At 31.5% G+C, this 18307-nt stretch overlaps 1 protein-coding gene across 1 annotated transcript in view; it reads right to left on the bottom strand.

The window, feature by feature from the left end:
• LOC106125714 (IQ calmodulin-binding domain containing protein igloo) overlaps positions 1 to 18307 on the bottom strand; it is a 54775-nt gene that overhangs the window by 24486 nt on the left and 11982 nt on the right. The window contains exon 2 of the mRNA XM_013323013.1: positions 10254 to 10453. Within this exon, the coding sequence (XP_013178467.1) occupies positions 10254 to 10338 (85 nt within the window). The 5' untranslated portion in view covers positions 10339 to 10453. The remainder of the gene's footprint in view (positions 1 to 10253; positions 10454 to 18307) is intronic.

Genomic DNA, 18307 nt, shown 5'->3' with positions numbered 1-18307 from the left:
GTATGTTAGTAAGAATACTAAAATACTAATTAGTAAATGAATATTTGCATAAGAGTTATCTTTTGTTTTTGTAAACGTGATTAAATTGAACAAGCTAAATGTTAATGAAACGTTCCGTGAAGCAATTAACTTTTGTTTATTTTTCATGTTTCTTTACCACGCGAAAACATCGTTTTGAACACAATGTATTCACATCGTTAATATTGCTTGATTTTCTAACTTTTTTTTTTATAATATAGAGCAAAGATGGCAAACAAATAACATTATATAAGCGTTGTTTATTACGAAAAAAAATTGTCAGTATGTCCGGAAGGCCTCTTTTGTTCCGGGTAATCTCCGGAACAGCTGGATCGTTTTTGATGAGCGCTTCACGGGAAGGTAGCTGTTGTACGCAGAATATTATTAACTACTTTTTTAAATCCTGCGGTGACGAAGTCACGGGCCACCGCTATCTTACTCATATTATAAATGCAAATGTTTCGTTGCATGTATGGATGTTTGTTTGAAGGTGTCTCCAGAACGGCTGTACGGATCTCGCTAAAATTTGTCATAGATGTAGAACGTAGTCTGGAATAACAGATATGATACTAATTTAGTTTTTTTTTTAATTCCGCGCGTACAGAGTCGTAGGCGACAACTACTATCATTAACATTACATATTATACAATATTTATTAATTAAAAAAGTAATAAAACAAAATAACGACGCCGAACAAAGGGTGTTAATGGCTTGACAAAACAAAACAATAAAAAGCATTATGACGTCCCAATATAGCTTCATAAAATGTAAAGGTAATAGCAGGTTTTTTGCTTATACTACGACATATTCGTGTTGTATTTTTCTTATATTATAAAGTGGCAAACGAGCAATCAGCCACAAGCATTCGTCAAAATAGCGAAGCAACTGCGACCCATAGATATCCGCAATTGCATTGACTTGCCTTGAATCAACGGAGGAGAGGACACACAGAAATAATATTTCTTCTTCCTATGGGACCTCTCTCCTATGAAATCCACATTACCATTATATAAAAGAAAAGTATGGGAAGGGAAAGAGGACTAAAATTAGGGTAATGGCTATGTAAGTAGCTGTCCCACTTCCGTATCTAAATTCATTTTAGTACACTTTTCTTGCACAAGACCAGCCTGCTATTAGATTATTGTACGTCTCTTAGAAGATAAATGTTTTCAACGTATTTATGTGTGTGATCAGTGATGTATTTCATCAACTTAAGTCAGAATATTTCCTTTGAAGAAATTAATCATAAAAGTATATTTAAACAAAAAACTTTTCCGTCTCTGTCCATCGGGAATTTTATTCCAACTACCGTCGTAACTTCAAACTTTTGCCGAAACTTATTAAGCAAAAGAAGTACCATTACTCAAATTCTAAAGGGCATTAAAAGTAATTTTATAGGTTAAGTTTCATAAAATACGGAAGTAAATTATAATTTTTATTAATTTTCAACATGCAACTATAATCCTGCAATATGATTTAAATTAACTATTTTTCCTTTTTCAAGAGCCGTTTTATAATCCACTAACTGTCGCCCGCGATTCCAACCTCGCGTGTTTAAAAAAAACATAATTATTTGCCTAAGTGTTCTTCTAGACTATGTTCTACATCTATGCCAAGATTCAACGAGATACATACAGACATTTATATGAAAAAAGTAAAAGGCTGTTTTTAGGGATTGCCCCTCAATTATTTGAATTTTTCTCACCTCATAAACTTTCCGTAGACCTTCACAAACATTTCAAGACTAAGATAAGATTAATCTGTTCAGCCGTTCTCAAGTTTTAGCGAGACTAACGAACATCAATTGATTTATATATATGTATGTAGAAAGAGACGGATATACTGCATCCAAAAACATTGACATATTCAGTATAGCGCCCTCTATTGTAAGACGATGTATTAAAGGATTACTGAGTTAATCTTTTTTATATCCATTCATTTACAAATTACGTAACACTATAAAAACAAACAAAAGGCATAATTATTTGATAAACTACAAGATGTAAATGTTATATCATAAAGACAAACATAATTAAAATAATGTTTTTGTTTTGTTTTAATTTGCTACATGTTATTAACACAACGTACCGTCTGTAGTTAGATAAACATTGCAAAGCTTGGAAGTCAACGAACTGAAATTTATGTGTACAGGATGTTCAAAAAGTGTATAATTAAAAACCAATTTATTTACTTCTTACTAATATTATAAATGCGAATGTTTGTTATGAGGGATGGATGTTTGTTTGAATGTGTGTGCAAAACGGATCAATGGATCTTGATAAAATTTGACATAGATTTAGAACATAATCTGGGCGATCAAATAGACTACTAATTAAGTTTCTTTTCCAATCATGCGCGGACGGAGTCGCGGATGAAAGCTAGTGAAGAAATAAAATAATTTCATCAAGTTTTAACTTTTTAATTAAATTTTAAAACATGAAATGTACATTTCAAAACCAACTAATCTAATTATGAAAACGGATCAGTAGAGTTAACAAAGTTCCGACAGATCAATTATCTTTAATCACATTGGTTCGTTGTAATTTATTTTATTGGGGTGAATGAGACAGTATTATTATGTTACGTTGAATTCATCTGGTAAACTCCGCTGCTACTAAACCGATATTTCGTTACTGTATGCAATTTAGTCAAGCTGATAAAAAAGCAAAGCACTGGGCCAGCATGGTTGACTGGCCTAATCACCCTTAACTTGGGTCCCGAGCACCTCGGTGGTGACGTATAGTGAGCTGATGATGATAAAAAATGATACTTTGTGTTCCACTTACTTCGCTATTATAGCGAAATTAGGTTTAACAAGTTAAGCTTATGTCTGAACTTCTAAAACTATACGTGTAATTGGATGTCTCCCTCTTATATTAATGTTTTTGTTTTTTCGAACATTGGTTTCAAGAGTTTTAGGCAAATAACCTATCTCTACGGACGACAGTGAAATTACTTACCTACTATAATCCATCTACGCGCATCTACAGAATATTCACGAATCTAAATTCGTGAATAGAAATTGAATTTAATTAAGAAAATTCTGAATTTTAAAATATTCAGTAGTTGGACGATAAAATATAATGTTATACATAATATTAACTTTAAAGTCCTAAAAGTATCTCGTAAGTTACAAATTAAGGTTTACTAAAACAACAATGTCTCTGGAAGGATAATTACCGTCTGGTGTGCTCCGATAAAATGTTGAATTTACATTAAAATTTCAAGCCAACGATCCTCGACTAAGCAAGATGGACAGGTCAAATGAGGTAACGCAATATCGAAAATAACCTTATATTTAACTAATAACTAATCTTATTCCAATAAATATAGAGTCGTTTTTTCATTTGTTTTACAATTAGTATAGGTTTATAAAACAGTTGTAAAATGTATTACAAAAGCAATTTGGAGAGAGACTATCAAAATAGTAGACTTATGTCAGTAGGGTTGAAATAAATTTGACATGAACCGTATAAGATTGTTAAATTGTCTTTATGTCTAAAGAACAGAAATCAGTGATGTAAAAATTTAATCGATAATTTTTATCGTGAAATTCTTTAAAAATAATTATATTAAAAAATATTCTCGTCTCTATCTTTTTGAAGATAATAAAAAGGACGATTAAAAAAAGAACAATTTTTTGTACATATTTCAACAATTCAACTCACGGTATTTCCAACCAATGAATAAGATTTTTTTTTTCACAATAAATATAGCAATCTTTAAAAATATCTCAACAAAAGATACAGAAAGAAAAGAGTTTTAAATGGAATAGGCTTTTCTGTAAAACTTACAAAGAGATACATCACTGTAAAGTCTCGGAACGACTTTCCTGCTATTTTCCTGTGCAAAGCTACAGCACATCCGGTAGTTTCTATATGCGTGAACATAACTATGTCCTGAATAAGATAACTTTTACTTCTAGTCATATTTATGTTAAGAATATTTATAATAAATCATTTAAAAATAATCTTACTAATTTTATAAAAGCCAATGCTTAGATGGATAGATGAATGTTTATTTGAAAGTATCTCCAGAACGGCTGAATGGATTTAGATAAAATTTGGCATACATAAAGAACGGTCTGGAAGAACACATAACCGAATTATGTTTTTTTAATTCCGCGCGGACGGAGTCGTGGGCGACAGTTAGTACAATCATTACATTCCGAGCTGTAATTGAAAATGAGAAACCTCTATAAGCTGCAGTAAATATTTATCTTTAAAAATAAATGCATTTACATTTCTATAGTTTGTTTTTTAGTTGCATAGTATTAGTTTAATTCTGGATACTCTTAAAGGTCGTGAGTACAAGAGTAAGTAGGCTAGAACTAATTAGTTGCAGAGGGTCTGTCCCCCTTTATTTATATTTACACAGGTGTTAAGGGTACGAGTTGAGATAGAGAAACGCTTCGATTAATAATTGGGTTAAATATGTTTTATGATTGGATTATTTGATATTTGTTTCTACTACTACATGTGCAGAAATATATTTAAAATATTTTTAATTCACTTGTTGGTAAAAATAAAACGAATTATAGAAATTTCGAAAATATAATACGTTTAGAGAATAAATATTTAATTTCTTATTATACTGTTTGATTCGTTAACAAAACCTATTGGTATTATTCTAGGCAACAACGTCTAAAGTCATGATTTACCAACGGAACACACGATCAATAAAATGTTAAAACATTTTAAATTTTTAAACGCCTTTTTCGAATGATTATCTAAATCAAAAAATAAACTAGATTTTTTTCAGAAGACTCCAAATTGTAAAGAATTTAATTCATAATGAATAAAAAACATGTAATTTCATTAAAACAATATTAAAGCCTCATCATTCTTACATAAATTCATATTTCAATGACTAAAAAATGCCATAAAAATTATTTTATTTAAAAAACCTTACCTTAAACTTTCGGTTCAGCTAACGCACAACACTAGTACCGCGTTTTCGGGTATGGTTTCGTTCCGTATCTGTGAGACGTGCGCGTCGCCCCGCACCCGTGAGCACTGTGACGGTTGCGCGGGAAATACACGGGTTGTTGAGACAGTTCTATACCACGATATTTTATATTTTTTGTCTTTTTTTAAGTAGCATTTTTTGGTAAAAGAAAGATAATAATTTGGTACTGAATAAGAAACGTTATAATGCCTTCTATTTAAAATATTCTTAAATAATTTCTTAGTGATAAGATGCAGTTTCTTGTATATTTATTTGTTAAAAGCTCAAATATTTTTTATAAAATAAAAGTTTTTATATAAAAAAATAGACAATATAAGATAGAACTCAACTTCAAAAGAAATGTTTGATAATATTAAAACAAAAGAAAAATTAAACATGATAAAATTTATCGATATATAATATATCGATATGGGAACATCCCTTTTTGATCCAATATAGTCTCGTGGACAGAGTGGAGTGTAACTAAGCGTGCGTTGTTTCTCGCATCGAGAGTTCCTGAGTCAATTATTATGAAGAAGCGCCAACGTAATATAATTTTGAATGCAACGTAACAATGATGTTGCATCTCACATAATTTTTTTTTTTTAGTATTTCAATACTTTTGTTTACAAAAGATACAAGCTTTATCCTTGCGGACTTTAAATAAAATATATATCGCCCGTGGATTGGGTAGCTTTCCAATAGTGAAAGAATTTTTCAAATCGGTTTATTAATTTCGGAGCCTTTTCAATACTATCAAATGTTTCCTCTTTATAATATTAGTACACTATAGTATACAGACGCGTCACTTTTGCATCCTAAAGACGTAATATATTTTGTATTAGGAAACTGTTTATTTATCTTTTTCTGGTCCACGCTACCATAACTGTTACACATACATAACAAGGATTGATTTAGAAAACAAAGTGTTAATTAAATATATTACATGGAACTTATTTCATATTCTATTTGAAATACTTTGTGTCTCGTATATCTGTGGTAGATGACCGCAGCAACAATTCGCCTCCTTACTAACTTGCTAATATTATAAATGCGAATGTTTGGATTTTTGTTTGTAGATATCTCCAGAACGGCTCAATGGATCTCGCTGAAATCTGGCATAGATTTAGAACGTAATCTGGAAGTACACATAGGCTACTATTTTTTTTATTAATAACGCACGGATGGAGTGGCGGGCTACAGCTAGTTACATAGCTACATGTAAATAGTATAAAATAAATTTAACAGAAGTATTTGCTATTCGTAGCAACGTAGAATTAACATTGCAAAGGAGTTTGTAGAGTCAAGTGCATTGCGACTGACACTGTCGCCGGAGAGCTTTTGATTTACATTCCGAGAAAATAACGCCGAACTTGCATTGCGGAAGTTAGAGCTTTTGTTATACAAGTTAACAAATGAAGCAAAAAGCTCGTCTACTTATAATTACTAACGCTCCAAGTTTTTTTTTAATATTTCTATATTTTTAATGAATGAAACATTTAAAAAGCAATAAACGTATAATTCAAAAGATCTCTTGCTTATATTTTTATTAAAATAAATAATGAAGCATCATAAATTAAAAATACATTTAAATTATCTCGTAGCACTCTACGATTTTCGTAGAGATCGCGTAGACGTAGTGAAAGGCATGACTAAATATTTCGTTTTAATTAACTAGTAACCTTTTAAATCTCAAAAGTATGCTTGTATGTTATAGAGTAACTAGCTGGAGCCGGCGACTCCGTCTTAACAACTTAATATGTAGCCTATGTTTACTTTCAGACTATGTTCTACAGCTATGCCGAATTTCAGCGCGATCAATGCAGCCGTTCTGGAGATATCTTTAAACAAACATTCATCCATCTAAACATTGTCTTTTATAATATTAGTTAGATTACCTTGACCTGAACATAGTTTAAATAGTATTAATTATTTAAAAAAATCTTAAAGTATAAATTTTGCGTTCTCAAAGTTGCTTTTTCTCTAGAAATTTAATAAAACATAAAAACTGTAACTGGCATCTGTAAAAATATTTCTCGCTACGTAAAATATTTTTCTTCGTAACGATTCTAAGAATATAAAGGTTTATTTTTCTTCGTTATACGAATTCTGAATTTTATTTTCAGGGACGAAATTCAGAAAGTAAGTTATTTATAGCTTACTTACTTATTCCGAAGCCGAACAGGTGGGATTAGTGTAGTAGCTTTTATGTTAGTCATATAAAGGACATATAGTAGAAAAATTTCTTATTGCTTAATTCAAAAAGTTCTTTAACATTATATAAAACATATTATCTATATTATAAATTTATATTAAATTAATTATACCGGAATAATCCAGCCATAAAAACTCACGGCATAAAAATTAAAAAAAAAACCCATACTTGGTGTATACTTCACACTATTGTACCTAGATGTCGTTGAAACCAATTTTTACAGATCTCAACAAACACTGCCATCTAACGAACATTATAGTGAGACATTCAAATAGGATTTCTCAGAGATTTAAAAATGAATCGCTAGATGGCGTTAAGGAAACAGTTAACAGCGCCATCTTTTTTTGACTTATGCAAATGTACCAATGTACAAAAAACAAAGCACATTCTGCTTAGCAGACTGGGTGGAATCAAATCCGAAATTCTTACTTTAAAATTTTATAATAATAACTTTACTCGTTGGAATATTTAATGCATTAAAATAATTTTACAAAGATTTAACTTCAAAAGGGAAGCAAAAAGGTTTTATTCATAACGCAACGGCATAAATAATTAAGTTTTACGCTCGCTTCTCCCCACATGCGATAATACGGTTACTGTTTCTTGTTTCCAAAGAGTTTCACTAAGTGGTTAACTCGCTATAGCGCATACTAATTAATTTAATATCGCTACGTGAGACGACTCATAAACGATATAGGAAGTAGTTAAAATTGTTGTTTATAACTGCATTATAACATTTTTAGACAGGCTTTTAATTTTATATAGTTTGTTAATTAGTTACTGTTTTTGTTTTAAGTACTTTTTATGTTTTAAACTGTTTAATTACAATCATTATTCTAATTATTATTTCGTAGAATAATATGCTAAGAATAGAATGTATTTGCTGCATTACCTTGATATTTTAAAATCCAACCATTTAACTAAATCTTCCAAATATAGTGAAGTAAACTAAAACTAGGTGGCGCTGACAACCTATTTCTTTTTCTAAAGGTCCTTGTTTCGATGTGTTAAGGAAGATATGAAAATGTTATTAACATTATTACAAAAGTGGTGTATTTTAGTTGAAAGATGTTACAAAAACAAAATATTTTTATACAGGTCCATTTAAAAATGTATAAAAAAACTTTCCCCCGAGGACTCTTGGCTAAAATTACGCTGGCCTTTATATTTACAGTTGTTTTTATATCCGCAATAAAACCGCGGGAAAAGACCATCCAATTCCAATTTTACGTTCACCTTACACTTGAAACTTTTATCTCTTGAAATATACATCATACGTCAAACTAAGATACAAAAAAGAAAAAATAAGGGATTATGGTTTCAGAAACTCATAGTAAGTAAAGTACAATAAGGGCATATAAATGTGAAGAATACTGACTTATACAAGTACTCGACAAACATGTCTATTAGATTGACACAATATACTTAAAGGATAGTGTAAAAAAAAACTGGGAACAATAGAATTAACCATTGGCTTCTTCACAAGTTCCACTTGACGTCTCTTTTGTGTATGATCGTTTGCACCGGGTTACGAGACACTACATGCACAGCAGCTAATTCAAATAAACTTATATAAAAACGGGTAAACACTCACTTATATTCCTCCGGTGATGGCACCGACTAATTTCGGGGGGCCTTCATCAGGTGAGTGGGATTGGTATTATTTCGCGGACGCGCTTACTCAATAAATATATTAAATATTATATATAATTCTATCTTTAGCTCTAGTATTTTTGTATCTAAAACCTTTCTCGGGTTAACTATCGTCAGTTAAAGCTGTATGACCCCTATCGTATTAACGACCGCGTCTTATTTACCCCGAGAGAAATAAAATAAGATGTTATGTTCCTTTTTATGTTTTATAACTTTTCGCAAACTGTTGAATTATTCTCAAGGCAACGAACAGTATAATGAAAAGCAGACTAGAGTTTTCCTTTTATACGTTCACTGAATTAACCTGTACGAGAAAATTGTTATTAATTTTGCGGTTATACCTTGAAAAGAAAATATGGTTTAGCCACGGAACTTTTGAATATGTGATTTTATAATGTATGTTGCTATAAATTTAACTCGTAATTCTCTGGAATTGCCCGTGAGATAATAATTTTAAATCAACGCCATCTATTTGAAATTTTAGATAATTACATTTTACTCATCTTTCGTGGTTGTTGGATCTATTAAAGTAAGGAATCAATAATTTAAAGCAAATAAGGGTCTTGTTCCAACACTGCTCTCATTAGTATAAAAATAGATGTAGTATTGTTTTAAACCTTATTTTATTACTAGCTATTGCACGCGACTCCGTCCGCGCGGAATAAAAAAAGTAGCCTATGTGTTCTTTCAGAATAATATCTACATTTATGCTAAATTTATTTTATTCAGAATATTCAGAGGGATCCTATCAGCCGATCCATCCATCCAAACACTCCCATTTATAATATTAGTCAGATGTAAACATCAATTTTATTCAATTTCACTATTTCCTGTAATAAAATATTCAAGTTAAGGGAATTAAATTTGTTTCCTTTTAGATCAAAATAGGGTAATATCGTTACGATGCGAAGGAAGATGCTTAGAATATTGGATTAAATCGAGTAAATGGACGTCGATAAAGAACTTTCTCGGGTACAAAAAGTAAACTTGTTGACAAAACGCATAAAATGACAAAATAAACAGACAAAATGTTCCTTTTTTTATAATATATTTTTTAATTAAACTACAATCTTGCAAATAATATAAAGAGAAAATTAACGGTAGCCCGAGACTTCGTCATTGCAAAGAAAATTGCTAATACACCCTATTAAATCAGCTATCTTCCTGACAAAGTCACATCAAAAATGGTCCATCCGTTCTGGAGATTATCGGGACAAACGCGGATACACACAGATAAACAAACAAAAGAAATTGGTTCTTTAAAATGACCGCAAATACATCACTTTCATGAATTATAATTTTTTTTAGACATATACATTTTGACATTTACCTGACCCTACCACAATCACGCAAGCTAGGCAGAGAGGGAGGGAGAGAGAGAGAATGTTAAATTAATATCAAACAGTAATATTAGACTTACCTGAAGTTTTATTAGTTTCATTATCCTGCGACTGCGCTTGCTCCTCTTTTTTCGTTTTCGATTCGGAACTCGTGTTGCAACCCATTTTTATTACACAAAAGTTTTTATGACAAATACCACAGAAGTATCAAAAAATCTACTCAATATACTTATTGTTAGTAACACTATAACATAGTTGCTTTGAAATACTGCAAGTTTATCTGAAACATAGAAAAATATATATTAATTTCATCATCATCAGCTCACTATAAGTCCCCACTGAGGGGCTCGGAGCCTACACTAAGTTAGCAGTTACTAGGCCATAGTCAACCACGCTGGGCCAGTGCGAGTTGACTTCACACATATATATGAATTTATTCGCAAATGTGCAGCATCACGATGTTTTCCTTCACCGTAAGAACGTCGATCGTCGTCTGTCGATTACAAGTCAAGTGCTTAAACCCTAAGCCACTGACGCTCAGAGAGTTGTATGATTATTACAATAATAACGAGTCATTAAATAAAAATTTAATAAAATATGAAAAAAATAATAGGATGCGAAGCAGTTCAAATAAAATTTTATTAAAAGTAACTTGTATACAATTTAATTCGCATTGTTTTTCAGTAGAGCAAAATGAAAATAAAACGATTACGACAACAATAAAAATATTTGAGCACGCGACGCTAAATAGAAACATAATATAATGAGAATAAAAAATACTTTGAGCTTCGTTATAGCGTTGTACCCGTGTAGACATAGGGTGACAATTCGTCAAACTTTTCTAAGAAATATCCTGTTTCATATTCATATTTATATTTAATTTTTATTTACTACATAGAATTTATTACAAGATTTAAAACATATGTTTTAGTGAAATAAAATTAAGATATATTATTTTGGTAACATTAAATTTAAAAAAATATTAATTTAATTATGTAAATAAGCGCCATCTAGTTGACTTAGCCAAAAACATTTTGTATAGCACATCGTCTTTTATTTAGGGGCCTAAACAACTATTTAAAAAGGATTTTTATAAATACTATCACTGGTTGTTAATCTTCAACGTCCAAAAATAGTTTATTTTTTTACCTTTATAATCCACTTTTATTTATAAATTGTATGCACCCTACTTTGAACTGAAGGTTGTGTTATAATATTAATACCGCCCGCGGGCTTTATAACCCTTGTTATATATTTTTTTAAATTATAATACATTGTTTAATATTGCTATGTGAATAAATATAATTGTAACAAACACTAATACTCGCTACTTTCATTTTCAACTGCACAGTTTTACTGTACAGTTTAAACTTACTTGTGTGGGCAAAACTTTAACGGTCACTTAAACTGTACAGTACTCAGTTTTACCTACACAACTAAGATAATTGTACAAATCGACTATTCAGTAAAAACTGTACAGCTTAGGTTTCATTATCATTATACAGTTTCAAGGTCAACAATATTAGTACTAGCTGTTATATTAGTTATGAATTTAAACCAAGAGTATCTTAGCTATGATTAGAATAGTTATTGAGTTCGTTGCTGAAATGTGACTACATTCATTCATATTGTTATCTCTTACATTCTCTTTGAAAAAATAGAGACATACTATGTTTTAATACAAGTGTCACTGTTATCAAAACCCTCTGTAATATAAGTAAATATATATAACCTTTTAAATGCCGAATTAATTCATGAACAAGACTATCGTGGCTCCTTAAACCTTGGTAAGGAAGAATACAATTGTCTGTTACATTTGTTGAGTGGATCTTGAACGGTAGAAAGAGCTTTTTGACCTACATTGTTGTGGACTCAATTGAAACTCTTCAAGACATTAGAATTATTGTTCTTTAAGACGGGAAATAGTAGAAGGGAATTATTTATGCTGTAAATAACGTATACTTTCGTAGTAATTTTACTAAGGTTTTAAATTATGTCCCACTAAAACGATATTAAAAAAATATTTTTTTAACTTAATAATTTCTACGGTAAGATTTTGTAAGTAATGTATTTAAAAAAAAAATAAGCTGTGTTAAGTCAAATATGATCTATTTTTTTACATTTATCGCATTCAACATATTTGTAGTTTATCTGGTTTTGTATTGCTACGCCATTTGCTACGCTGTCTGCTACGATTTTTGCTACGAAGTTCGTTAAGTAACTTATATGCATTTTATTTTATACAACATTGTTACCATTTTGTTTTCAACTCGAACAACTTTTAATGGAGTACACTTTATGAAGAACTTAGTTCTGCGTCCATGTTTTATAATTGTTAAAACTTTGATGACAACGGATTTTTATGGACAAAGCATTTTTTTGTTTGTACAAAGAAAAACGAAACTAAATTGCTTAATAAAGGGAATAATGTTAATAGCTTTTATTTATCTAAAACTGCAAGAAATAACTTGCATGTATATTAATTCTAGTATGATTTAGATTTTACTCTCATTAGCAGACAACAGATGGCGCTTTTGTCAGTTTTTAATATCTTACTAATGTTATAAATGCAAATGTTTAGATGGATGGATGGAAGTGTGAAGGTATGTCCGGAACGGCTTAACGGATCTTGATGAAATTTGGCAAAGATGTAGATAACAGTCTGGAAGAACACATAGGCTACTAATTAAGAGGTTTCTTCCCGCACACGGATAGCTAATATTTAATAAAGATAACGTTAAATAAAAATACGTCTTAAACTTATGTATTTATGGACCTCGAATACACTATATGTCATATCTTCTATGTTAAATAATATATTACTTCTGCTAAGTTATGGCTCTATAATGTCTAAGCCGACATATTTTATTCAGCACTAGCTTTATTTCCTACTCTATGTCTGCATTGCATACTGATTCATTAACCATGTCTCTACCATACTATGAAATAACATTAAGCCAATACAGTACATGCAAATGAGGCTTTAGCAATGTATTAGCAATTGTATATAATATTAGGTGCGCAACTAAGTTCTCGCTTTTTTTTCGATAAAAATATAACTTTATTATAAAAAAATGGTTACAAATGAATCATTCAAAGTATTGCCCATCGCTAGACACAACTTTTTCCCATCTTTCTGGTAGAGCTAGAATACCTTGACGCCAGAAGTGTTCGTCTTTTACTATGAATACTAGCCGGTCGCCCGCGATTCCGCCCGCGCATAATTAACAAAACATCATTAGTAGCCTATGTTCTCTTCCAGACTATGTTCGATATTAATGCCAAATTTCATCGAGATTCGTTCAGCCGTTCCGTAAATACCTTCAAACAAACATCCATCCATCTAAACATTCACATTTATAATATAAGTAAAATCTTACTTAATAACGTAAATAATATTAGTTTAGTAAAAATGATGTCTGAATTTTACAATTCTTTGACTTCAATTGGGTTCTTTTTTCAGGATTTTTTGTTGCAATATCATAGGTGCAAATAAAAACTTGCTCAATCATATAATTATAATGTTATTTTTGTTATTAAGTATAACAAACAAACAATATGGCAACGAACATTCTACATACTATTTTTTCGATTCGTATAATTTAATAAAATCCCAATGTATTTTAAAGTTTTATATTAACTAATTTATTCAACTGGAAAGCGTTTAACTTTAAAATGTCAAAGTTTACGGTTTACCAAACGTGAAACTGTGATAAAACAGTTTAGAGTTAACTAGGTCAAATCTATAGTACGTTTGGTACCAGTTCACCAGCGAACAGAACTCATCAACACATATGTCTATTAAATTGAAACAAGAACTAATATGTATTGACTCTCTTAGTGGCTTGTCAACTCTGAGTGCGGTTGATTGTGTAATTTTAATGACTCTGTTATTAAATTGATAATTAAGCTCTATAAAATGTATGGAATATTTCAGCTAATCTATAGTAATCTTACTTCTTATAAATATGAATGTTTAGATGGATGGATGGATGAATGTTTGTGTGAAGGTATCTCCGGAACGGCTGAACGGATCTCGATGAAATTTGGCATAGATGTAAGTCAGCCTGGTAGAACACACAGGCAACTAATTGTTATTTTTTTAATTGTGCGCAGACGGAGTCGCGGGCGATAGTTAGTATTATAAAAAAGAAAGATTTAAAAAATTCTTTCACTGATAAAAAGTTATACTATCCCCGGGTTACATTTGTTACTAGATTTTTAATACCGCGCGGACGAAGTCGCGGGGAAGTGCTAGTCGAAAATAATCATACATATTTTGTGAATTAATTATAGTATAATAATATAGAATATAAATTAAAACTACGGCTAAAAATAACTCTGACCTACTTATACCAGAGGACAGAGGCATAAAAAAACTACACCTCTGAGGGTCTCGGAGCCTACCCTAAGTTAGGGGTGACTACGCCCATAGTCAAAAGACTCTATACTTTTTGTAAATCAATGGTTAGATGTGATTCTTCATTTACCTCAAAAATAATAAATTAATATCAATGAATTCTAATAAACTTTTATTAATAAACCAAAAAGTCTCCAATAAATCTTGTAGATCGCGTGAATAATACCAATTTGAGTAATTCGTTTATTAAAAGGTCACGCTAAATGATAAAAGAAGATCGAATCTTTGTTAATAATTACTGGGATTGGTCAAAATTTATTACAGGATTTTAGTGATTGGTCATAATATAAAATGCCAAGATGTAACCTTATTTTAATTATGATAATATCTGTCGCATAAGAGGCACCCTTAGTGTCAATTTTATAACGTAAATAAACACTAAGGGATAGCTTTAATGACCACGACATGCAGAAGAAAGGCGTTCCGGAGGTCTAATTTAGTCCTCTTTCCCTTCCTCTTTTTCTTATCAGGAAAGGATGGAAACATGAAGTGGAATTTCCGGATGAGAGGTTGCATGGAAACGGAAAATATTTTCTTTCTGTGCATCCTCCTCCGTCGATTAAAGGTAGGCCACGCATATGCAATTGCGTATGTCTATGGGCAACAGTCACTTCGCTATTTCAGCGATTTTAGGTGACCACCTCAGGTGGTTTGCTACCTTATGATATAAAGAAAAAAAGTTCTGTTAAAAAGTTCTTGGACGAGACATTAGCTTGATAAATGTAGACAAAAATCCAAAAAAATTGTAGTAATGTAATCAAAAAAAATCGGATCCATAAACAAGACTTAATGTTAGACAAAAATGATTCAAACTACACAAAAACAGATCCCTTTGGAATGAGAAAGATTGATCGTTTTGTTTACCCCTACAAAAATTCGCCCCTCGATCTGATCTCTTATTCTATCATTTATTACACTGTGAACGCGACTGTACCACGCAGAAATCATCCTAATATTATAAATGCGTATGTTTAGATGGATGCATGGATGTTTGTTTGAAGGTATATCCACAGCGGCTGAAATGATCTCTTTGAAATTTGCCATAGATGTAGAACATAATCAGCAAGAACACATAGGCTACTTATTAAGTTTTTTTTCAATACCGGGCGGATGGAGTCGCGGTCGACAGCTTGTATACGCTAAAGGTACGCGTCCATATTGGCTCGCGCCGGACCCAACTATCACGCCCCGCAACGGATTGCTTGCTATTTGTCTTTCGAGGCGAGCGGATGATGGACACAGTGCTATGTACAATCATACAAAGCAAACTGAATTCCGTTGTGGGCAGTGCGTACGGCGCGTGCGGTGCGAGCCAATGGACGCGTACCTTTAAAGTGATTGTGATTGTATACGGCGCTGCACATATTCGTCTAAATTTGAAGATTAAACTTCGAAAAAAATATAGTAAAAATCATTCATCACGGCTAATCGTTATATAAATGTCTTACTAATATTATACCTTACTTCTTACTACTTATAAATGCAGATGGTTTGATAGATGCGTAGATTGATGGAAAGATGGATATTTGTTAGAAGTTATCTCCAGAATTGGCATAGATGTAGAAGACATAGGCTAAGTACTAATTAAGGTTTTTTTTTAATTCCCCGCGAACAGAGTCTGGAATATATCATATATGTCTTTTATATGCGGGTCATTATTAATCTTAATGTTATAGTTGTTCTCAACAATTTTAAAGTTACAAACAAACAGATTTTAATTTAGATAGTATTCTTTAACCCAATCAAATAACTAACAACATTTTAAATTATGTCGAACATATTTTACAGTATGTTACAAAGTTCTAAGTGTAACTTGCGTATTTGTATTCAATTTGATGTTATGTTTAACATGTTTGTGGTTATGTTCAACATCAAAGTCGTTAGTTCCCTCGTTTGCAATCCTCAGTCTATGCAAACTTTCATTTGAATAAACAGAACTAGTAAATAACATTAACTTTAGATTGGTTATTACACTTGTATACAAGATGAATTTACTGTATACGAATGGATAATATGTATCATAAACGTATAATATATTATTTATTTCTATAATTACATATAGTCTTAAATCTATGATATAAAATAAAATATTAAAAAACGTATTATATAATATGTTATTAAAAGGAGTCCCTTTAGGCAAGGTCCCAAAGATACTGGCAGCGTTCCCCTTTTGGACGGCTAATTCTTTTACCCAGGTAGCTGTCAGCTCTTCTGTCCTCTGTGATATCGATTAATTCTTTGAAAATGTCTTAAAGCGCTAGGACCCCACGGACCAAGGGTCTCGACGCCGGGACAAAATGATATTCGGAGCCTAGACCCCTGTATTTGCATGCTTTACATGCTTTGCATGCTCATAAACACTACTTTATACTAACATTAGTTGACGCCCGCGACTCCATCCGCGTTGGATTTACTACGAATATTGTTATATAATATATATTGTTATATATCTGATGCTTGTATTAAAAACTGGTAAAAACTTAAAGAATATGAATTACATTAAGCTATTAAATAACTGTTTGCTTTCACACTAAATTATCATAAAATTCTCGTAAGTTAGGACGTTATTAGCTTGTTCTAACATGTAAATGATTACCAAATTATCACCACATAAAATATACGTATGTATACAAAAACTACGTAATCCATACGAGTTTATCATAAAATACGATCCATAAACTGTTTACTGTTGAAACCTTTTATCCCTTTTAATATCAGAGTTTTTTCTTTTATAAAACAATCTTTTGTTTTATATTATTATCTCTTTTTTCTTATACAAAATGAGAGGAATAGCGATATGCTTTTTGTTCAGTAGCGTACGTTGGGGTTACAATCCAATAACTGCACACGCTGCTAACACACAAACGCACACACATACCTATACACACACTCATACAAACGTGCCCACGCACATGAGTGCAGTGTTGGTTGTCTTCCCTACTACCTCCTGTACTAAATTCCTTGTGAAAGTATTTACGGGGAGGCTGAAAACCAACGCGGTCTTTAGTGATAAGTTAGAGGTATCAGCTGACCCTCTTAGTCAAGAACAGTTTTTACCCCTTTTAGTTGATATTTTTTTTATATTATAAGGTGGCAAACGAGCGAGCGGCCACCTGAAATCACTGAAATAGCGAAGTGACCGTTGCACATAGACATACGCAATTGCTTATGCGTTGCCTACCTTTAATCGACGGAGGAGAGGATTCACAGAAAGAAAACATTTCCATGCATTCTCTCATCTTTGTTGTGCTATCGAAAATTACAACATAAACCAAGCCTTAAAACTCGAATCATTGTTAAAACATTTGTTTACTTTACAAATAGAAATGTAAACAAGAATATTCATTCATTTTTACCTTTGCTGTGCAAAACGGACATGTGGGCAGAGATTTAACAAAGCGGTTCCCTTGTGCTCACGCGTTAGTGACATGCATTGTGTAGAATGGGGTGTCGGGAACTGAAATAAGCTTACACACTTTATAGCTAATGTTTAGTTTGTACAGAATCAAATGTAGTTTTAACCGTCTGACTGAAATAATTTTCGCGTGTTTGTTGGTATTATATTCAATTGGGATCTCTAGTCAACTGCACCGAATTTGACGAGATATCGTTTGATTCCTATTCCTGATTTCCTGAATGTTATTTTCTAAACAGTATTTGAGCTTAACTGAAATGGTTAAATAAATATTACGAATTAAAAAAGACTTATGAATG

This window comes from Papilio xuthus, unplaced genomic scaffold (genome assembly GCF_000836235.2).
Source record: "Papilio xuthus unplaced genomic scaffold, Pxut_1.1 DF825783.1, whole genome shotgun sequence".
In the NCBI taxonomy this organism is placed as follows: domain Eukaryota; kingdom Metazoa; phylum Arthropoda; class Insecta; order Lepidoptera; family Papilionidae; genus Papilio; species Papilio xuthus.
The sequence above is the reverse complement of the archived record's forward strand: the minus strand, read 5'-3'. Positions and strand labels throughout refer to the sequence as shown.